General features: G+C 40.7%; 4 protein-coding genes across 5 annotated transcripts; 2 read left to right on the top strand and 2 right to left on the bottom strand.

Annotated features, from left to right (window-relative positions):
- The first annotated feature begins 1,750 nt into the window (after positions 1 to 1,750).
- themis2 (thymocyte selection associated family member 2) lies at positions 1,751 to 7,585 on the top strand. The gene is made up of 6 exons (XM_061081137.1): positions 1,751 to 1,876; positions 2,188 to 2,328; positions 2,412 to 2,813; positions 4,061 to 5,280; positions 5,529 to 5,646; positions 6,260 to 7,585. The coding sequence occupies exons 1-6, from the start codon at positions 1,774 to 1,776 to the stop codon at positions 6,355 to 6,357; spliced, it is 2,082 nt and encodes a 693-aa protein (XP_060937120.1). The 5' UTR covers positions 1,751 to 1,773; the 3' UTR covers positions 6,358 to 7,585.
- Positions 7,586 to 7,608: 23 nt separating this feature from the next.
- rpa2 (replication protein A2) lies at positions 7,609 to 11,941 on the bottom strand. Its single transcript, XM_061081136.1, has 9 exons — positions 11,829 to 11,941; positions 11,571 to 11,662; positions 10,615 to 10,716; positions 10,295 to 10,408; positions 9,995 to 10,069; positions 9,265 to 9,381; positions 9,031 to 9,174; positions 8,189 to 8,283; positions 7,609 to 7,993 (listed from the first exon to the last, which is right to left on the bottom strand). The coding sequence occupies exons 1-9, from the start codon at positions 11,839 to 11,841 to the stop codon at positions 7,906 to 7,908; spliced, it is 840 nt and encodes a 279-aa protein (XP_060937119.1). The 5' UTR covers positions 11,842 to 11,941; the 3' UTR covers positions 7,609 to 7,905.
- Positions 11,942 to 13,510: 1,569 nt separating this feature from the next.
- Positions 13,511 to 16,503, top strand: smpdl3b (sphingomyelin phosphodiesterase acid like 3B). The gene is made up of 8 exons (XM_061081135.1): positions 13,511 to 13,598; positions 13,705 to 13,918; positions 14,166 to 14,263; positions 14,375 to 14,518; positions 14,642 to 14,811; positions 15,170 to 15,350; positions 15,824 to 15,963; positions 16,138 to 16,503. The coding sequence occupies exons 1-8, from the start codon at positions 13,511 to 13,513 to the stop codon at positions 16,501 to 16,503; spliced, it is 1,401 nt and encodes a 466-aa protein (XP_060937118.1).
- A 1,057-nt stretch (positions 16,504 to 17,560) lies between these two features.
- On the bottom strand, positions 17,561 to 21,188 carry mecr (mitochondrial trans-2-enoyl-CoA reductase). 2 transcript variants are annotated; one of them, XM_061081133.1, is made up of 10 exons: positions 20,882 to 21,188; positions 19,831 to 19,928; positions 19,543 to 19,674; positions 19,318 to 19,461; positions 18,756 to 18,858; positions 18,462 to 18,564; positions 18,278 to 18,351; positions 18,106 to 18,166; positions 17,943 to 18,015; positions 17,561 to 17,845 (listed from the first exon to the last, which is right to left on the bottom strand). In XM_061081133.1, exons 1-10 carry the CDS (start codon positions 21,070 to 21,072, stop codon positions 17,682 to 17,684), a joined length of 1,143 nt encoding a protein of 380 aa, XP_060937116.1. In that variant the 5' UTR covers positions 21,073 to 21,188; the 3' UTR covers positions 17,561 to 17,681. The 2 variants fall into 2 exon arrangements, with proteins under 2 accessions (XP_060937116.1, XP_060937117.1); XM_061081134.1 differs by having other exon boundaries at positions 17,561 to 17,795.

Below are 21,188 nucleotides of genomic sequence, written 5' to 3'. Positions count from 1 at the left end.
GTTTTCGGCATTTTTGCATACTTTTAGTGTTGTGCAATGAAATACAACAACATAAAGAGTTTTGGGATGCATTTTTTTTAACCTTTCTTAGGACAGAAATTACAATGTCATTGCATCCAAAAACTCTTTATGTTGTAAGGGCCATGCACCCAAGCCTAACCCTCGCCTTGAGTTCTGTCAACACGTTGTTTGATAAGTCAAGAGATAGACCCAAGTTAGACCCAAAGTGTTGTTGTGTTGTTATTAATGTGCGAAATGTAACGTGAGACTGAACCAAAATGTGATGGAAAGAAGGAAATTACAAAGAAGAAGAACAGATGTCAATTCCCTCGAGAACCACTAGAGGACCTCAGACTGCTAATTAGCTATGAAGCAAGGTCATCAACTACATCTCAATTGTGCTGTTACAGTTGTGAACAGATATAAATATTGTGTATTCTATTTGACTTTTCAGAATCAGAATCAGAATCAGAAGTATTTTATTGCCAAGTACGTTATCACATACAAGGAATTTGCTCTGGTTATTGGTGCAAACAATGAACATAGAAACATAAAAACGCAATAAATACCACATGCATAGTAGAGCAATGAAAAATGGGAAACCAGTATATATTTACTCACTGTTTACTTCTTATTTACTCCCCTTTTACCAATATTTATACAAAGTAACATTTATTTTGAGAACATTTCTGAATAAAAATATATAAAAAATATAAGAAGTGAAGTAAAAAGTGAAATGCTGAATGCAAAACAGTTAACAGTGTCTTTTTATTATCTCTTTAGCGTTCAAATGTGTCCTTAATTATTGTATTTTTCGGCATTTTTGCATGCTTTTAGTGTTGTACAATGAAATACAACAACATAAAGGGTTTTGGGATGCATTTTTTTTAACCTTTCTTAGGACAGAAATTACAATGTCATTGCATCCAAAAACTCTTTATGTTGTAAGGGCCATGCACCCAAACCTAACCCTCGCCTTGAGTTCTGTCAACACGTTGTTTGATAAGTCAAGAGATCAAACTGGATTTACGGAGAAAGAAGGAGTAGACTCAAGAGGTTCAGGCCCATGTCCCAGGGTTCATTCGGAAAGTGTTGTGGTTTCTTTTACAGATGCTGTAGAGGCACTGCCTCGTTGTGTCACCGAGGCGGGGGTAGGATTGTTCTGTAGCACAGATCCGCAGCAGGGAAGTGAGGGGGTTCTAAGTTCATCTGAGTCAAGGCACTTTTAACGTGTGAAGGATGTCTCATAGGCTTTAAAGAGCAGTGAGGGCGTAAATGAATAAATCAACTTTTCCACAGAATTCAAGGACCCATTTTCTGACTTGGCTGGAAGATCTGCATCCACACAGTCTTAAATCAAACATTAATGTTGTGTTTTGGCATCTGTGTGACAGACTGAAGGAGCTTTTCTATCCAAAAATATCTTCTATTCAAAAAGTTGTCAATCTGCTTTACAGAAACAACCTCAGGGTGATGCAAAGTTGTTTTACAATCTTATAAGAATAATGGATTTTGTCTGTAAAAGAGTGGAGTACGTCATTCTCTCTGGAAACAACCTTCGTACAGAAACAAACATGCAGTGAATTAACAGACTTTTTTTTCCCCCCTCGACTTCTCAGCGCTGAAGAATGCAAGCCCTGTGCAAACAGCTCCTGCAACTTCCTCATTCACATTTGTGGTTTCTGACTGCTAAAGCACCCCTCCATTTAGGTCATGTTTGTCATTTGCTATCTGCCTTCGCTCTTCATCGCAGCACGCCGAGACACAGCAGTGATGGCAGGCGAAACTGCTCTGCCACTTCAACAGTTGATTGCATCATGGGACAATAAGTGTCTGCCAAAGATCCTGCAGGTCGTCTCAGGAGTCTATTTCCAAGGTAAGCGTTTTATTGTTTTATTGATTGGGAACTGCGATCGTGAGCGCAGATGAAGAGAAAGTGGAAAAGATGGGAAATGACTTGAGGAGATAAGATCATCTGGTTTCTGTATTGTGTCCGTGTCTATTCCATACATGCATATCTACAGTTTGTATAATACAGTTATTTTCTTAACCCCCAAACCAGAAGTTATTAGGTTTGTGAGGGAGTTGAGATTTTTTTTTTTCTAGCAATGATTGATCCTGCCTATTTCTGAGTTTTGATCTTGTTCGTTGTTCTTTCTTTGCTCTATTTCTTGCTTTCTCTTCTAGGATCGATATATGAACTCTCTGGAAGCGAAGTGAGCTTTTCTACCGGGGATCTAATAAAGGTCATCCGTATTGAGCTTCAATCAGTTTGCTGCGAGGACGTCAGCAACGATGAAAAGTTTGAGCTCCCTATCGGCCACATAGGTCGGTCTGTGCTGTGAACAGAGTTGTGGTGGGATTACATAAATGTCTTTTTTAGCAACCACTGACTCGCGTTTGTTTCTTAGGCTTGTACAAGGTTGTTCCAGAGAAGATGCCGTACAGCACGGTGGAGGAGATGGTGAGTCTGAGGCCTGTGGACCTGGACTCCTGCCTGCCCTTCACTTTCACCAGCAGCTCTAAGATGACCTTTGAAAACTTCACACTGTCGGCTGGCAGAGCTTTGACGGTGCTCTCCGTTGAGAAGGATCAGGTCCGCTGTCACGTTCAAGGGCAACAGGAGGTCTCAGCCGAAGTGTGCATCCCTCTTTCTTCCAGAGGAGAGTTCTATGAATGTGAGAGCGATGAGTGCTTCAATCTGCAGGAGATCATGTCCTCCGCCAGCCTGCGTAGTCGAAAGTTTCGCAGCATCAAAAGTGAACGGCCACTTTTCCTGAGTCCAGTATACCAGGTCCACGCCATCATGAACTGTGAGAATAACCTTCTTTTTTTCATTTTTTATTTTTATATTTATTCTTTAATTTCTTTGAATGTCTACACTGAATTTATTAACAATTTTACTTGTCAATGATGAGCTCACTAAAGAATGATCATATTCATGAATTTTATCTATAAAGAACATAGAGAACAAATTAAAGCAATACAATTAGTCAAGATTAAATCAGATCAATCAAAGAGGAACAGGTAAAATAGTGCATGAAATCAAATAGCCTACAATCAAATAAATTAACCATGGATAGGAACTAGAATGTTTTCCTGTAAAAGTAGAAAAATACGGAAATGAGCTCACAGACCAAGTTCCTCAGGTGAAGAGTTTTATGACCACTAAAGGGCACTAATGGGTAATGGCAAACCCTGTGGTGAGACTGGAGATACTGAGAGTGGGAACAGTGGGTTTTACCTGACGGGTGCAGGCAGTCACTTGGCTAAGTAGAAGCAAGGCCATGCAGGATGTTGAGTTCAAGTTTCAAGTTTATTTGTCACATGAAGGTTAACACAGAGCTATGTCTATCTCTTAGAGATAACGAAAAAGAAAAGAAAAGTTAATTTAAATAAAGTAAAATAGATCAATATAAAAAAATGAATGCAATGCTATTTACATTAGATTATGCAGTATACTGTAGAAGTATATATACGTTGTTGCACAGTTTAGAGGTGACTAGACAAACAGTGCAAACAGGCAGATAACAGATACACTGAGGTTTGTTGTGCATGAAGTGAACAACTAGTTTAGAAACCTTAAGAACTGGTGATCTGAGGTCTGGTGGTACATGCAGCCCTGCCCCTGCTGGATGGCTGTGGCCCTCCTTGGGTACAATAATACAATTTCGAAGGGATGAAATTAAAGAAGAATTTGAGACTAATGTATGCAGTTAGGTAGGGATGAATAAATCAGTAGAATAGAATTTACAATGTTCCTGCAGGTAAAGCGAGTGTGAGGTCAGGCTCCCAAGATTCCTTCTCAAGTCATAGATTGGGTTGAGAAAATGTGTCTATGTCACCACCAGTCAGCAGAAAATATTTATATATGTCTTTAATCTATAACTTCATGATGAATTGGTGTAGATTACCTGACAGTGTTCTGTTTTTCTGAATACTTAAACTTATGAGACAATACAATACAACAGTACATTTTGCTGATCATATTTCTGAATGGAGGAATGAGTACGTTTACAGATCATAGTTTCCTAAACTGTTTCTCTCATTTTGTGTACAGTGAGGAAGAATATGTTGAAGTTCTCGTCCAGCTCAGAGGTGGATGTGATGGATGTCACCGATCTGTGCAAAGATGTCGTTTTTGTGACCCCGCTCACTCTGACAGAGGTCCAGTCCCAGCCAGATGAATCGTTCCCAGCAGTGGTGGAGATACTGGAAGGCCCAGAGACCCACTCTCTGTTCAGGTGCAGCTGGCTGCAAGAACTGGTCAAGGGCAGGAACCTGGTTTTCCACAAGAAAGGAACGTCAGCCAGGATTTTATTCTCGAGCCTGAAGAGCCGCAAGGCGCAGCAGTACTTTCTGGTGTCTCAGCAATACGCTGGACGGTTTCGGAGGCGGCCAAGAGAGTTTAACTCCGTGTACGAGCTGTACGTCGCTTCAATCCAGGCGCCGGGTCTGAGGGTGAGTGTCACAAGGAGCTTTGAGGAGGTCGAGGAGGAGGGCCTGCCTGCACTCAGTGTGGGGGAACAGCTGGAGGTTGTGCGCTGTGTCAGGATGGAGCTGCCTTGTGGAAGCAGAGAGGAAGAGAGGCAGTCTGTGGAGGCTCTGTTGTGTCATCGCTTCCAAGAGCCTGATGATGGAGATGATGATGATGATGATGATGAAGAGGAGGTCAGGCAGGAGGACGAGAGAGAGGAGATGTCTCTGCCTCTGTACATGCAAGCTCACTTTGTGGAGGTGCTCAAGGACAACAAGAAGTACAGACTCAGGGACTTGGAAAAGGAGTTCAGTTTTCCTCTGGATGTTAAAGTGATGAACCGGGACAATGAAATGGAGACTGATCCGCTGGTTGGGCTGACATGTCTCAGAATAGAAGGGGCCATGTCAGAGCCCATCGTCCAGGCGAGTCTTCCTCACAGGCCAGAACACTGTTTTGAGATCCCAACACAGTGGCTCTCTATGTCTGTCTCTTTCACCAAGGACTCCCTGCCATGGCCCAGCGATAAGCCCCCTAAGTGTCATATTGACAGGGTCACCGAGGTGACAGATACGTTCTTTTACGAATACCGCAAACAGGCGAACTCGGATGCAGATCCTCCTCCTCGGCCACCAAAGCGAAATTTGTCTTCTTTAGATGCCAAGAAAAAACCATTTGTACCTCCAAAGAAATCCTCCAAGGATGAAAAATCGAAACAACGACCAGACGAGAGATCCCCGACCAAAGACTTCGGGAATATGACTCTAAGCAGCAAAAAGAGACACCCAGCTCCCCCAACACCAGTAAGAATGTCTTTCTTGCATCTATCTCAAAGAGCTCATTAGAATGTGTCGTAGTCCAGCTGGCATTTTTAACCCAACCACACATCTGTCTCATGTTACTTAATAAGGTACGAGGCAGTCGACAGCAACATTTTTCTCAGAATTGAACTTCTGAGAAAACTATGCAAAAACAAGATGCTTCCACTATTTGCTGCCGCAAAAAGAAGCTGTGCATATGATTCATCTTTTGACTTCCTCATATTGTGCAGGATATTTTCGATGAGCAGCCGCCACCACTTGCACCGCGAAAGCAGTCAGCAGCTGAATTGACAACTGGCAAGGCCCTGCCGAACATGTACGTGAAGAGGAAGGATTCTACAACGAAAGGTAAATCTTCATTGCTGTTCAGTGCACTCTTACACAACAATGCTGATGTTTTTCTATTGTATATATATATATATATATATGTAGCACTCTGCCCCAAATCCATATGTCCCAATTTCAGGTGACAATATTTAAATGCAGGTGACAAATAAGAAGTTTAAAACAGGCAAAATAACCAAATATTTCATGACAATGAAGGAACATGTAACCCACTAAAAGATCTAAATGAGAGATCTATAATCGAAGAAATCGTATCATGCATTGTCCTAAGGGATAAATCAATCATTACTGGTTTTAGTGACTGGGATGTTACTCAGAGCATGAATACCTCCGCCAAGACCAAACAGTCTCCTCATGAATCTACATTTAAATTCACATCTGCACAGATCTCCACACACACACTCATTACTATCAGTCCCTTGAACATGCCTGGTTGTTTTCATTAAGATCCATGAATTATTCTCTGCGAAATCAATGAAAATTGAATCTCACAATGTACTTAGTTCCGTGGTGAGTTCCTAGTGGTTTGTGTGTACAACAAACCCAGAAGAAAACATAATGGGATTTAAAACACTAAATAAAAACACTAACTGACTGTTTCCTTCTTTCCCTCTAGTTGAGTCAGATGGGGACAGTGACCACGACTATGAGACACTGGATGAAAATTTGATATCAATGATAAAGGTATCACAGGAAAATGTAACTTTCTACTAAAAAATGACAGCAGGAAAAGTTAATACAGTAGTTTTGTGGCTCAACTCCCTTGAAATATGTCACGACTGCGTCCCAGAGACCAAGCAACCAAATGCTCCGTTAAATCAGATATTGTGTTGAAACTCATACTCCCATGTTTGATAATTGGTTTAAGATCTGTAAGGTTGGATATTCCAGCTTGATAACATGTGATTGAATTAAAAACAGGGTAAACTATGAGAGCAAGATTTAAAACACCCTGTGGAGCTTTTGGTGAATCGTGGTACATCAAGTGTTGTGGACACTTCAGTAATGCTTCAGTACCGTTGTTGAGACTCCATCCGGGGTTGTGCAACAAAAGTACGTTATATTCAAACTTAGCTAAAACTAACCCCAACCATGTGGTAACTTGGGGCACAAACTATTTCTCTTTATATATAATAGCTTTACATTGTGCAATAACTTAATACAATAATACAGTACAATACAAGAATAAACACACATTTCTTGCATTGAATCAACACCTCTCTCTCAATAATTACATATTTTTAAGTTTTGTTTAAGTTGTACTGAGTTGTATTTTACTGTATAAGCTTTTAATGTATGTCACACTCATTCCTCACATACATATACGTGTTTGCCAAGGCAGCACAATGGTGGCTTCTGCTTTTCGTGGATTCTATAGCTACAATAACAGAAAATCTGCCTCCACAACCAAAACCATCAAGTTAATGTAGGAAACCAAAAGCTTTTAAGCTTTGTATCAAATCTTTTTTATTTAAATTTCTTGAAATCAAATCCATGGTGGAAGAATTGCTTTTCAGTAACACACTGAACTGACGACATGTCCCTAAAAAAAATGAATGTAGGTTTTATTTGTGTGGGGCCTCTTGTATGTATTGAGTTTTATTGTTTTTTTTTGCATTTTGTATAAACATGTTAACTGTGTTGACCAGTCACTTATTGTCAGGTGTGCTGGTCTCAAGTTCTGCATTATGTCCAGTTATTTTGCTACAGGCGGACTCAGTAAAAGACAAATCTCTTAAGTATATGCTTCATGAGTCAGTTTGTCGTTGCTTAATGAGCAAATACACATGTACACAAATTATTTCTATTTAAATCTTGTTAACTGTGGGACTGTGTGTGGAAGGAACACAAAACCAAGGTTTGAAGTGACATCTACACATTATGTGTGGAACTGACATTCTGTGACAAACATACGATATATAAATCTTTTATAAAAAATAAAAGTTCCCTTGCAAATGACCAAACTGTATTTTGTATAATCTTTTAATATTGGAAAAATTACACACACAAAAATAAATCAAGTACTTATGTTTCCAGGCTTTAAAATTACAAAACTCTTTACAGTGGACACCAGAGGGGGGGGGAGAGAATACAGAAAACTAATATTTATTAACTGCTTACAACGGCTTTGAAAATCGCTTTGGGACTTGCAAATTAGCAGAAGAAACTTTGTGAATGAAGAATGTGTAATCCAAAAGGTGAAACCACGTGTTTCCACCAAACAGATATCAGGTAACCCCCACCGCTGTGAGGGGAAGGCGTCTAATCGTCACTGTCTGTCGATTTGAAATGGTCTTCGTCAATGGTGGAAAAGATGTGACCTTCGTTGCTAAGAAATTCCACTGCTTGCCTGTTCAAAAGACAAAAAGAAATAGGAATTGTACTTTTACGGCACAAAATTGAATCTGGAAGAAATGCAGCTTTTGATTGTAGCCGTGTTTACCAAGGTGGTTACTTTTTGGTGAGTGATGACAAGTTAGGATGATATCTTTCAGTTAAAGAAAAAAAAAAAACCATGCACGAGGATTAAAGGAACTTTTCTTACTTGATAACAGTCAGACTTATACCACTGAGTCTCTGCTTCAGGTCCTGGATGCTGATGCCCTGCGGCTCTGGGCAGCTTCTTATCAAACTCAGCACCTTAAGTCATGAACAGTGACATTAAAACACATTGAACAGTTTCCAACTACAAATAGAGAAGCTACTTCACCACTTCTCTCTTTGGTATCATTATTAGAAGGGCGCATTATGATAATGGACAGGATGTATGAGAAAGTAAACATACACTTCCTGTATGTGAAACGTGTACACCAGAGAACCGCTCACATGGTCTACTTGTCTGTGGTCTATTTTAAAATACCGTAGAAAGTGCAGTTCCAAATTTGGTGCGGATTGGACATTCATCGCTATTTTCCAATTCACCACATCTGACTCACAGACAATCAAGTTTAGCTCTCCGTCATGGCAATAACATTCATAGAATCACTTTCTCTTTTGCAACTTGTCTTCAAAGTAAAAGCATGTTTGTTTCATTGCTGTTCATACTGAGCAAAATTACACAGCTTTTATTTTGAAAACTTGGGTTTGAAGATTGTGTGGATTTCTTATCAGATCTGTGAAATAGCCGACATGCAATCTATGAAATAGAAATCAAACTTGTATATAAACCAAATGCATGTATAGTTGTAAGTTTCAGTCTATAAAAAAAACAAAACTATAAAATCTTCACCGCACATAAACCAGCTAGGATGAGCGCAAAGTTTTCCAACTTCACTCTGCACTATGGACTGTTTATAAAAAGCTGTCTAATCTACATATAAATGGAGCAAACGATTATCAAAGAGGTGTATTATATACATCTAATATGAAACTGTCATTAAGGTTTACCTGATTCTGGTTCCCGCTCAACCCGTTCTTAGTCAAGTCGGTAGCACCAGCGTAGCTCCCGCCCATTCCTCCCATGGTCCCCTTGTTGCCCATGTCCGGCTTCATCATGGCTGTGACGTTACTGCTCATTCCTCCTCCGGCACTCTTTGGAAGGAGAAATAGAATTGAAAGAAATTCCAGGTCCCAAAAAACTTACAATAAAGAGAGTTGAGATTTATGCTCCTTTCCCCTCACCATGCTCTGAGGTTTGCTGAGCGCCATGTGTGCTTGGACGACCTCCAACATGTGCGATGTGATTTCATTCATGTCCTCCAGGGGTCTGACGCTGAACGCCACAACAGACCTGTTGTTCTGTTACAGGGAGACAACACCACCCACACCCTCAGTTAATTCCCTGAATTCACATCAGAAATACTGGGAAAACAAAAAAATGTTGGTCAGTGGAATAGAGCAATCTACAAAAGAAGAGCAGCACATAGCACAGCAAAACAAAAACCCACACAGATTTGATATAAGCTATGAATGTGAATAACAGAGTACATCTGCTTATCAAGGAACCATATATCTACAAATCTTTAAACTTAAAAAGGTCACAGGGTCGTGTCTTGCAAGAGAACATAAAACTAATGCTACATCCACAATGATACTTTTGTTTTTAAACACATCCCTCTGCTGTCAACAATACAACAGAGCTTTTAGGTATCTTCTACAGGAAAAATTTGAAAACGCAACTGGTCTGGCTTTATTTTGAAATGTCAAGGGCTTTTCTTAGATCTGGAAGGACATAAATGAAGGAAACAATGGAGGGGGGGGTTCTGATAGAGAGTTTAAGCACTTGTCTGTACAAAGACATTTTGTCGAATAGAAAGACAAACCTTTCATCTAAAATATACTGGTATGGTTGTAGGATAAGTTCCCGTTTGTGTCTGGGTGCTATGCAGATGGTTTTAGGCTTTAAACTCACCTGAAAGGAGCGCAGATTTCCAGACACTTTGACGTAAGTGCCCGGGGGCAGCACCGTGCTGTCCACACCAGGATCCTAGACAAAGAAAAAAAAAAAGAGTCTTGAAATGTCCCAAATAATAAACAGTGGTAGCTTTAGGTTTTCAGAGGTAAACCATGGAATCAATTATGACCTATGGTAAAATATGTGGGATTATTGCAAAACTTCACTCACGATACTTAGTCGAGTTCTTACATTACATTTATTGATCTACTAAAGTTTGTTTACTCATATCTAAAAAATAAAGGGATCCCCACGAACCTCTGTGTCGACCCACTGCTTCACGTCCATGGGAGCGCACGTCATGTCATCGACCTTGTACTGGATGTTGGTCATGGATTTGTCCGTGCTCCTGATGACACCCACGAAAGTAACCTAGGACACATGAGCTGTGAGCAGAGCGACTGGGAAGGTTCAATGACCACATGCTAATTTAAGATGTGAAACAACGTATTGTTTATTGTTGTCACTTGTTTATGGTTACGCCGCATAAAACGAGAGTTTTTTCCCACAATTATTTGAACGATGCAAGTTATATCCACGTTCTGTCTCCACGCAGCCCCGACTTCACTTCAGCTTACCTGAGCAACTTCCACATCTCCCACTCTGAACGATTCCTCTGCCTGGGAAGCAGACATCAGCTGAGACACCGTGCAGGGGATAATCTGATTCGCACGAGTTCTCTGTAAAACAAACACACACACACACACACACACAGTTTCTGCAGGGTTCACCAACTTCTATCTTAGATGTTATAGGACCTTGGATTATTGTCACTTATATTACATTACAACAGAGACAGAAAAGAGAGCGACGGAAGCGAAGAAATAGAAAATGAGCAGAAATAAAAACAACCGCATGCCTGTCTGTCTGTCATGCTTGAACGCAGCACAGCTGCAGAGGAAACGCATGGAGACTAGTTTACTAATAGAACGCTATTATTATATATATACGCAATATACATAGATATGTATCAACATATGTTTTGTGCAGAGACCAGCAGCATCAGTATCGTGAAGTGGCTGCAGAATGTTAAGACGACCATTATTACAACACAATGTGAATAATGAAGCTAAATGTTGTGATGAGTCATGATGAACCAATATATATTCACAACATGAAAGTGCAACATAAGAGAGTTTTAGTCTTTAAATTTATTTTTGATTTGTACTGCAGTAAAACTTCCTTAGGTTGTTCATCTATTTTATTGTCTATTGTCTGTTGTGTGAAATGCAAAATTAATTTCCCTGGCATATGCAATATTGATAGGATAAGATAATACAACATAAGACACAAGGGAAAATGTAGTTGTTTACATATATATATAAAAAACCCTGTGTAATGTATACAAATATAAATATTATACACAAGTTTGTGCAATTTTCCCAAATGCTTTTCAATATATAATATGTGCAGTGTAATGTCATCTGCTGTGCTTGTTGATGCTCAGCACACTAGTGTGTGTGTGTGAGAATCAGTGTGTTGTCCCCAGTGAGGGACGCTGGGGGGGCGGGGGGGGGGGGGTTTCAGCACTGACCTTCTTGTCTCCCCCCTGGGACATAGAAGGTGATGCGAAGCCACCTGGGGACTGAGTGTAACCTCCGCCCACGTTGGACTCACTGTATCCTCCTGGAGACACAGAGGAAGAAGAGACAGTTTATAGTTGTCCTGCTTCACATGGACGACACACAACACTTTGCTAACCAGCGTGCAAACACATCAACAACAACAACACATGGTCCAGCTAACGTAAGCCAGTGGTCAACAACAACCCCGGCGTGGACATCGAACTCACCCTGGTTGAACATGTTGTCTCCTTGTGTTAAAGTGGTGAAAACCTGACGTGAGACAATGAGACTTCGGGGACAACAGCGGCGAGCAGCTCCTACACGACACTTCCGGGTGGGATCCCGCGCCAAACTCAAGCTACGGCGCAGGCGCGTTGCAGAAGTCCCGCGAAATCTCCCAGAGTGTGTTAATTTCCCTGATGTTGACTCGTCAGGTTGGGTTTTTTATTATCTAAATGTGTGTGTTTATCGACTCCAACTTTCAGAAATGACCTCACACACGCTGCGTGTCTCTATTTACCAGTAAACTGAGTTTGTATCGTTTGTTAGAGATGGTGCAGAGCGTTGGTTAGAGTACCTGAAAGACAAAACTCGGGGTGGAATAGTCTAAAACAATATCCAGGACAGACAGGGTTTTGCTGCCTTCAAGGTCTGTGGGAAATATGTGAATTGGCCAACTGTTGGTAGCAGATAATAGAAAAAAAATATCCTCAAGCTTCAACAATGGGGGAGAGAGTTATATTTTTTATGTTGGATGAAAATTCATTCAAAATAAATAATATGTTAATCTATGTTAAGATTTAGGTGAAAGAGATCTATTGGCAGAAATTTAATATAAATAATCCTACTGATTATCTAAATTGTAGGAATTGTTGTTTTCTTTACCATAGAATGGAACCTTTATATTTACATCGGGAGCAGGTCCTCTCTATGGAGGCCGCCTTGTTTTTTAAAGTCGTCCAAACTGGACAAACTAAACACCTTGAGATTTTATGACAACTATAGGCTACCACAGGTTCTCTTTCATGTTTGGAGGTGGAGGGTGAGGTGGGAGGTTTTTAGCTGCAACTTTCAACTTGAATTCAATTCAGTTTTACTTGTATAGCACCACATCCTATGATACATTATTTCAAGGCACTTAACATAGAAGGTCAAGACCTTTAAAAGTTTACCACTAGATGTCACTTAATTCTACACACTGAACCTTTAATTCACGTCACTGAATATTTAAGTTGTTTTTTGTTTTTTCTTCGACTTATGTAGCTGATATCTATTTTGTGATCTTTTTCTATGGATTTATTTTATTTCATCTGTTACAAACTTCCCGAAAATACACAATGGTATTGGAAAATGTTGAGCCAAACTCTTTTTATTCTGCATTGAATTTCCTTTATTTAACTACAAATAAATTCAAATGACATGACTCACCGTTAGTGGATATGTTGTCAAATTCAGATTAAATTTATAAAAACAGTACCAAAGTATATGTTAGTATAAGAAACTAGGTTTAGAATGAATAGAAGAGGTAACATAAGGTGAATACACTATACAATGTTATCTGCTGGCTTATTATGTTATTATCAAATCTGTCGCCTATAAATTGTGTTAAACTACAACTTAGTTGTGCTGTGGGCCTGCAGCAAAAACTCAGTTGATAAAGCGACTCTGCTTCTCCTTTTAAATCAGAAAAAATGCACATTGACTTTTGAACTTCTTTACTATAGGTCCGGTGAAGCCCATATTAGGCTATCTGAGGTTTTATAATACCTAATTACTAACATCAGCTGGGTAACCAAAGATAAAGATATGGGCTACATTGAGACCTAGCACGCAGCTAGAGGAGCTGTGTCTTATCTCACTTTGCCCTTTTACAGACTTACCTCTCAAACCAGTCCTAAACCTCCGTTGGATGTTTGCTTTCTTCAAAGAGTTCAACATGTCCGTGGTGAAGCTGCTCCTTTCTTATCTGCTGTTCAAAGAGGCTCATGCACTGTCAGGTGAGAAGTCGCACCAGAATAACCATCCGGCATCAATATAGCTACTTGAAATGTATCTTGAAATACACCATCCAGGATCAACTTGACGGTTTATATTTTTATCCAGGGAACTTCTGGCACATCACCGATCTGCATTGGGACGACACATTCAACCTGAGCGATGACCCTGAACGTGTGTGCAACTCAAGCGGGAGACGACCCGCAAACAATGCTGGGAAGTATGGAGACTATGTTTGTGACTCACCGCTGCATCTTATCATCTCCTCTGTGAATGCCATGAAGGATATTCTACCAGACCCGGACTTCATCGTGTGGACAGGGTATGTACTGACTGGAACATCCCGAATCATGCTAGTTTGTGTTAAATACCTAGTCCACCTTCATAATCATGGTGTTTAGACCTCGGCTATGAAATGTCCTGTGTTAGGGTCACAGCTTATTATTCCTGCTCTATACCCTGGAGACTCATCTTCAACTGCAGGGAGCCAATAAATGATCACCAGCTTACAGGATTACATTTACACGTGGAAAAAGGCATTTTTGAACAATCTGTGTTTTGCTTCTCAGAGATAACACACCACATGTACCCGATAAGGACCTGGGTGAAGACAGAGTGCTGTACATTATCAACAACCTCACTCACATCATAAAACAGGTCTTTCCACGTAAGTTTCAAATCGAGAGACGTTGTGTGTTTTAAGGGAGAAATCACCAGCATTGCATTGTTTTGGTATTGATGAACTAATATTAATGAGGGAAGTTCTTTCGTTCCTTAGACACTAAAGTGTACACCGCCCTGGGAAACCATGACTACCACCAAAAGAACCAGCTTCCCACATTCTCTAACAACATCTACAACCAGACAGCAGAAATGTGGAAGGACTGGTTGGATCCTGAGTCCCAAGAAACATTTAGAAAAGGCGAGTAGAGCTGGTGGTTCCAAATGGACAGTTGCCCTCCCATAATTCTAATCGCACAAAAAACACAAATCCCTTTGAAAGCACAAGCCTGAGTGTGTTTTCTGTAATATTCCCTCTGTGCAGGTGGATTTTACACAGAAAAGTTGCTGAATCGATCAGGATTCAGGATGCTGGTCCTCAACACTAACCTCTATTATGACCAGAACAGGGAGACCCTGGGTATGGACGATCCAGCGGGCCAGCTCCACTGGGCTGACCGTGTTCTTACAGAGGCCGCCAACAACAAAGAGAAGGTAAAGCATTGGGTCTGTCTATGCTTTTGTAAAAGGGATTTAATTGTATTTGAAATTACGGGGCACACTACTCTTCTATCTGTTATGTTGTTTTATCACTCAGTCAAATGAGCGATAAACCATTTAGTGCATTGTGAGTAATTCTGTCATATTTCTTAGGACTGGTTAGCAGGGTAAACAAAACAAAAACTTTCAGTCTGACTTTGCACTATATGAGTAATAATTAAAAAAAAGAGGTTCCCTATAAGACACTAAAGGGAACATTTTCACAACCTCTTTTTTTTAACCCAAGCCAAGTGGATCAAACTCAAAGTTTCATCATATTCGTTTAACAACTCTACATTGGTTTCTCTGCCAGGTGTACATCATTGGTCACGTCCCCCCAGGTTTCTTTGAGAAGAAGAGATCCAAGCCCTGGTTCACGTCTGAGTTCAACCAGAAATACTTGGATTTAATCCAGAGGCATCATTCTGTCATTCTCGGGCAGTTCTTCGGCCATCACCACACCGATAGTTTCCGCATGTTCTACAGCTCAGACGGTAAAGTCAAACTATTATGATACTTCTACACTTCTTGTTTTGCATCGGTGCTAAATGAGTCGACAGGGATGCAAATTCAGAGCCAAGGTGTTGCCATCTGCAGAGTTCCCACAGCCCACTAAACATCGAATTCAAGAAACTTGAATAACGAGAACTAGCACTTTACAGAAGCTCACAGGCCACAGAAAGAGAGAAGCTTGCACGTGTGAACATTATTGCTGTGTGAAGTGTCAGCAGACCATGTGATCTACAGTACAGGAAGGCAAGATGCAATACAGACAGAAATTTATTCATGAGTTGACGAGTAGCAAAACAGTGGCAGAGACACGCGAGCTTCGTCACATAGCAACGACACGTAATCAAAACTTCCAAAGGCTTGATTGCTTTTCAGCAACCAGTGGTGAGCCTGCATTCCTACTGTATATTTGTAATATAAGGAAAATCAGCATGATTTACCGTTTTAAATTTTACAGACCCACGCTCTCCTATCAGTGCAATGTTCCTCAGCCCAGGGGTCACACCGTGGAAAACAACCCTACCTGGAGTCGAGGATGGAGCCAACAACCCTGGGATTCGGGTCTTCGAATATGACACCCAAACACTCCTGGTCAAAGTAAGTTAATGTCATTTAGGTTAACCTCCATATGAATAGCTTTAGAAACTTTCCTAAGGTGCATTATACAGCCTAATTCTATTTAAAAAATATATGCAACCCCCCTATAAAAGCATTTCAAAGATCATAATCCACAAGATTCTGTTTCTGAACCATTTGTCTGCACCCACTCAGGATGTGGTGACTTATTATCTGAATCTGACCCGCGCTAATGGAGCAAGTGGGCGCTGGGAGAAAGAGTACCGCCTCACAGAGAGCTTCAGAGTGCCAGACGCCTCCCCAGCTTCCATGCACCAGGTCCTGGAGCGCATCGCTAACAGCAAGTGCTACCTGCAGAAGTACTACGAGTTCAACTCCGTCAGCTATGACCTGATCGAGTGCGACAGCGACTGCCGCATTGACCATGTTTGCGCAGCCAGAGAGGTGGACTTTGAGAAGTACGAACACTGCCTGGGAGCTGAAGGTTCCGCTGCTATTCATGGGTGTGGGTTCCTGCCACTCATCTCTGTGGCTGTAAGTTTGGTGTTGGCCAGTCGGTAATGATGAGTGTCATCATTACATCTATCACAGAGGATGTTTAAAATATATTATTTATGCCTCAGGATTTTAATGGATCAGAAACGACTGAAATTCAAGATCAAAAGTTTTATATATTGAGGCCATTGACATATTTTCTTTTTAGATAAACAGTCAGCATCAGTTAAATCACATTAAATTATGTGACATCTGTAACTGGACTGAATGATTCACTACATATATTTAAAGGTTCAGTGTGTAGAATTCTAGTGGAGAATCACCCCTCATCTCACCCTCCCCTTCCAGACATGAAAGAGAACCTGTGCCTTTAGTTGTCATAGAAACTCAAAAGGTTAATCACCGTTTGACCTGCCTGAGCTTCTGTAAAAAAACATGGCGGCCCATGTAGAGAAGACCTGCTCCCGATGTAAATATAAAAATATAAAGGGTTCATTCTAGGGTAAAGAAAACCCAGATTTGTACAATTTAGATGAAACACACTAGTGAAAACATGACTAGGATTATTTTTAATTCAATTAGTCAGTAGATCCCGTTCACCGAAATCTTACACACTGAACCTTTAAGGAAGGAAACACAAAACAACCTTTGGCTTTAGCTTTAGGTGCGGCCTCTTTTATGTGGTTTATGGGTTCTGGTTGAATACTTCATATCTAGTCAAACACTTATCGTCCTGTGGCTCAGTGGCTTAGTACATACAACACATTGACTTTGATGTTCTGGAGCAGATCCAGATGTTCTATTACCCTGTTATTTCCTCTGAGCCTCTACTCTTTCTATTTAATAAACCCAGGAATTAATCTCAGTTGTATGAATGATGTTTTCCACGGAAAGAATAAACACACTTGCAATATCAGAAATTTCCCAATAAGTCTCTCGATAAATATGAATTGCACTTATTCAGGTCTGCGTCATTTAAATGTAATGTGACCTATTACTGATAAAGTTGCATTATCTGGGTTCTAAGATGATTCCTGTTATCTCATATCTCTTTATAAAGTTTTAATGAGTTTTTGATTACTGCCAGTAAAGCGTCCCTGCAGAACAGATACTGGACTTTGAGCCAATTAAAGACACATTTATTGAGTAGCCGATGTGCTGGAGCAGTGTATTTGACACATAAACAACACACTTCAGTCCATACAATGGGATCTTGACAGTTTTTCTGGATAAGACCGGGATGTTCAGATGATAAGGACCTGTTTAGCTGAAGTGAAAGGCTTCATAGACGCTTCAAGAGCTTTGCTGAAGTCTCGGAGTCCCACCTCGGTGCAAGCAGGAGCCGTCAGCTTTCCCTGCTGGATGAGGGAGCACAGTTCATCTACCATGGCTCGAAATGCGAGTTCATCTAAAGAGAAAAGTTAGTAGAGTTTGTCATGAAATAAATAATAAAAGAAACATTTGTGATCATTATCCAGCAAAGAGGTACTTCCATCTTGACCCACCTTTTGAGTGATCTCTCTTCCACTGTGTGACCCAAAACCCCCGAACCTTCACATCCTTGAAGATAAGAGCGCTCTGGATAGAAAAAAGTTAAGTAAGTGTGCCGATAAATCTTGTCACCTTTAAATGTGACGTTAAATATGAGTAGACAAAGTTGCATCTCACCACAGGGACAGTAACCGGCTGTTTGGCCATCCCTCCATACGTCACCATGGAGCCTCCAATCCTGATATGAAACAAAATACATCATGTGGCATTTGATGATCACTTTCCTCTGCAGTGTAAGGTTATTATATATCATGTTAAAATGTCTTTAGTTTATTTTCAGCATCCTCACTGTAGATGCCGGAGCAGCTCTGTTGCGCTCTTGCCTCCGACTCCATTTAACGCCAGCTTTGGCTTTGGAAATGTCTTTAAAAGAAAAACAATATATTGAGACTTTATTTATGCACAGACAAGCAAAACCACAGCAAAATAATACCATAAATAATATGTATGAAGTCGTCTTCAGAGCCACAGACCTTGAACAGCTCCTTAAACTCAGGCCGCCTCAGCGCCTCTTCTTTAATCACATGAGTTGCTCCGATGGCCTTCAACCTATCACTGAGCTGTGTGAACTCTGGCCTTTGAAAGAGACGACACAATGAGAAGGTTCATTACAGCCTTAAATCAAACGCACACTCAAATAAAACTATCTCTGTTAACATAATAGAAAATGACGGTAAGGAACAGGGAAGTTAGCTGTTGTCTAAGTGTAGTCATTTATTACCACAATAGAGTTAACATGAGATATAGAGTAGTATGACTGAGTTAACCTGTCTCGGACGACATTGATTGTGTTCACTCCTCTTGCAGCAGCAATCTGTATGACAGCCTGCCCGACTCCACTGTTAGCTGCATTCTGGATCACTGTGTCACCTGAAAATAGAATAGTTCGAAAACAGATGGACAAAAAGTGTTTTTAAAAAAATAGCTGTTATCAACATCTACCTTTGCTCCTCAGAACAAAGAGTGCAAACACCCGCCAAGGCCCAACAGTCCCCTAAGAAACCACATATAAATTCATTAGATACACATATGTATTTAAATCTGCACCACATTTCACACACTTCAATTCAAAATAATCAGGGTAAATAATAAAGAAAAGTGAAAAAGAAAATTCCTGGATATGCCCCATGATCCACATTAAAATGGAATGGCTTGACTGGCTTCTTCCCAGACCCATACCACATCTTTCCACCAAGATTCGTGATAAGACATCAGTCAAACAGAAGGGTGAAGACATAACCTCCTTGGCAGGGGGGGGTCACAAAAGGACTCATCATATGTCTACCTGCGTATGTGTAATTTGGAAAATAATGTGTGTGGATCTGTTACCTGGCTTGAGATCTTCAAAGTCAGACAGCATCCTGAGGGCAGTGCAGGGGTTAACCCCCAGCGTGGCAGCAGACAGCAGGGGAATGTCATTTGGGAGAGAGATGACATCGTCTTCAGAGAACACTGCCTCTGTCCTCCACATACCTGCTCATAAAAAAAGCACACAAATCATGATGGGGACAGAGGCAGTGAGGTCTCAGAAATCTAAACTAAAGTGTAATTTACCTAGACCTGCATCCCTTGGGATGACCCAGTCTCCTGTTTTGAGGGACTTCACCAGGCTGCCCACCTCTAGGACTTGGGCCACCCCTTCGTTGCCTCCAACAGCTGGGAGGTCAGGCAGGATGGCGTAAGTACCTGGAGAAACACTGTTCGATAAAAAAAACTGGTCTTCACACCTTACAAGATATAAAACTATTTTGTGATCCTTAAGTTTCTCTTGGTATAACTGCTTTAAATTAAGCTATGGTGAGGGCTGTTTTCTGGTGTGCATGTAACTAACTACTTGATTACCTTGAATCATGTTGATATCAGACGGGTTGATGGGGGCTGCCAGGATCTTAACCAGAACATCCTTTGCGCCTATGGGTGGCAGATCTATATCTTCCAACCTGGCAACCAGAAAAAAGTGATGAGCGCATTTGGGGTATTTGGAGAACCACAATAAGTACAAGATGCGGAAGGGAAACCTGAGTGAAACTAACCCTGAGAACATTTTTAGAAGCGGAAACTATCACTCATATATATGTTATATCAGGTTTTTAGGTGGCAAAGGGGCAGAAAATTTTTGAAAACTTTCCGTCGCATGTTAAGCTTAGGTATGTTGACACATTCTTTGCAAAAGTTAGCCTATAACAGGGAACTTAAATTTACTTAAAAACAAGACTAGGCAAGAATAGACTAGCTGGACCGTGGATGCAGCTAGTTGGGAACATTGTCTGCCAGAATAGGGAATACATTTATTTTATTCAACATTCATGTTTTCTGTTGTTCAATGAAATAATCCATTTAACTTCTACTCACAAATGGATTAAGTCAAAACTTCCATGTTAAGAATTTGTATAAGAAATGTTTGCACACATGCAAGCTTAGGAAAAAACAAAATGTTTATATTTATGTCTGTACATGACAAGGTAAATACAGTTAGTATAAATTACCCCACAGTTTCCAGTTCATTCCCGTTAATTCCCGTATATTCCCTGGAAAGTTTCCAACTTTGAATATTCCAGGAAAATCTGCAACCCTAATCGAAATTAAACTACGAAAAGCAAAATCTAACACTACAAAAATTATTCAAGAAAGACATTAAGGAAAATACATCATGTTTTAATGAACAACTTGAGAGAAACAGGACTAAATCATTAAATCTTAGTTTATTTAGTTTTGCTGCCAATCTACTGCTCCACACTCCGGTCCTGAAGGTGGCGGTAATGCACCCAAAAGCCTCCAACCTCCAACAAACACCAGAAGAGGAATGGAAGAAGTGACTCTAACTTTGACCGGAGACACAAAAGGGGATATTTATGTTCTAACATACTACACTTGTTCAATGTTTAAAACTTACTTAAGGACTTGAGAGGGGTCCCCGTGTTGTCTGTACTGCAGAGCTGAGCGTGTCGGTGCACACACTCCAGCTGATTGGCTGAAGTGACTGACGTTAGCATTAGCCGTTAGCTTCGGCGGCTTTGACAGAGCAGCTCCTCTTCTGCAGACCGTTCGGCTTCCGGAACAGACCGAGCGAAGCCGCGGCCACATCCCGACACACGTCTCTTCACAACGTGGGAACAATTAACTCCCCTACGTTCTGATATTCGTCATGAGAGCAGCGAAGGATGCTAGCGCTTCTCTCACTGCGCGGCCATGTTGGAATG

This window comes from Limanda limanda, chromosome 11, assembly GCF_963576545.1.
Source record: "Limanda limanda chromosome 11, fLimLim1.1, whole genome shotgun sequence".
Lineage (NCBI taxonomy): Eukaryota > Metazoa > Chordata > Actinopteri > Pleuronectiformes > Pleuronectidae > Limanda > Limanda limanda.
The sequence above is the reverse complement of the archived record's forward strand: the minus strand, read 5'-3'. Positions and strand labels throughout refer to the sequence as shown.

Excerpts from the sequence above, each read along its gene's own strand:
- themis2 (XM_061081137.1), top strand. The coding sequence starts at position 1,774 with ATGGCAGGCGAAACTGCTCTGCCACTTCAACAGTTGATTGCATCATGG. Across the intron at positions 1,877-2,187 it reads CTCAGGAGTCTATTTCCAAG|GATCGATATATGAACTCTCT; the intron begins GTAAGCGTTTTA and ends TTTCTCTTCTAG. Across the intron at positions 2,329-2,411 it reads GCTCCCTATCGGCCACATAG|GCTTGTACAAGGTTGTTCCA; the intron begins GTCGGTCTGTGC and ends TTTGTTTCTTAG.
- rpa2 (XM_061081136.1), bottom strand. Across the intron at positions 9,175-9,264 it reads TCAGCAAACCTCAGAGCATG|AGTGCCGGAGGAGGAATGAG; the intron begins GTGAGGGGAAAG and ends CTCCTTCCAAAG. Across the intron at positions 7,994-8,188 it reads ATAAGTCTGACTGTTATCAA|GCAAGCAGTGGAATTTCTTA; the intron begins GTAAGAAAAGTT and ends TCTTTTGAACAG.
- smpdl3b (XM_061081135.1), top strand. The coding sequence starts at position 13,511 with ATGTTTGCTTTCTTCAAAGAGTTCAACATGTCCGTGGTGAAGCTGCTC. Across the intron at positions 13,919-14,165 it reads GACTTCATCGTGTGGACAGG|AGATAACACACCACATGTAC; the intron begins GTATGTACTGAC and ends TTTGCTTCTCAG. Across the intron at positions 15,351-15,823 it reads CATGTTCTACAGCTCAGACG|ACCCACGCTCTCCTATCAGT; the intron begins GTAAAGTCAAAC and ends TAAATTTTACAG.
- mecr (XM_061081133.1), bottom strand. The coding sequence starts at position 21,072 with ATGTGGCCGCGGCTTCGCTCGGTCTGTTCCGGAAGCCGAACGGTCTGC. Across the intron at positions 18,167-18,277 it reads GAGCTGCTCCGGCATCTACA|GATTGGAGGCTCCATGGTGA; the intron begins GTGAGGATGCTG and ends GTTTCATATCAG. Across the intron at positions 18,016-18,105 it reads AGCCGGTTACTGTCCCTGTG|AGCGCTCTTATCTTCAAGGA; the intron begins GTGAGATGCAAC and ends TTTTCTATCCAG.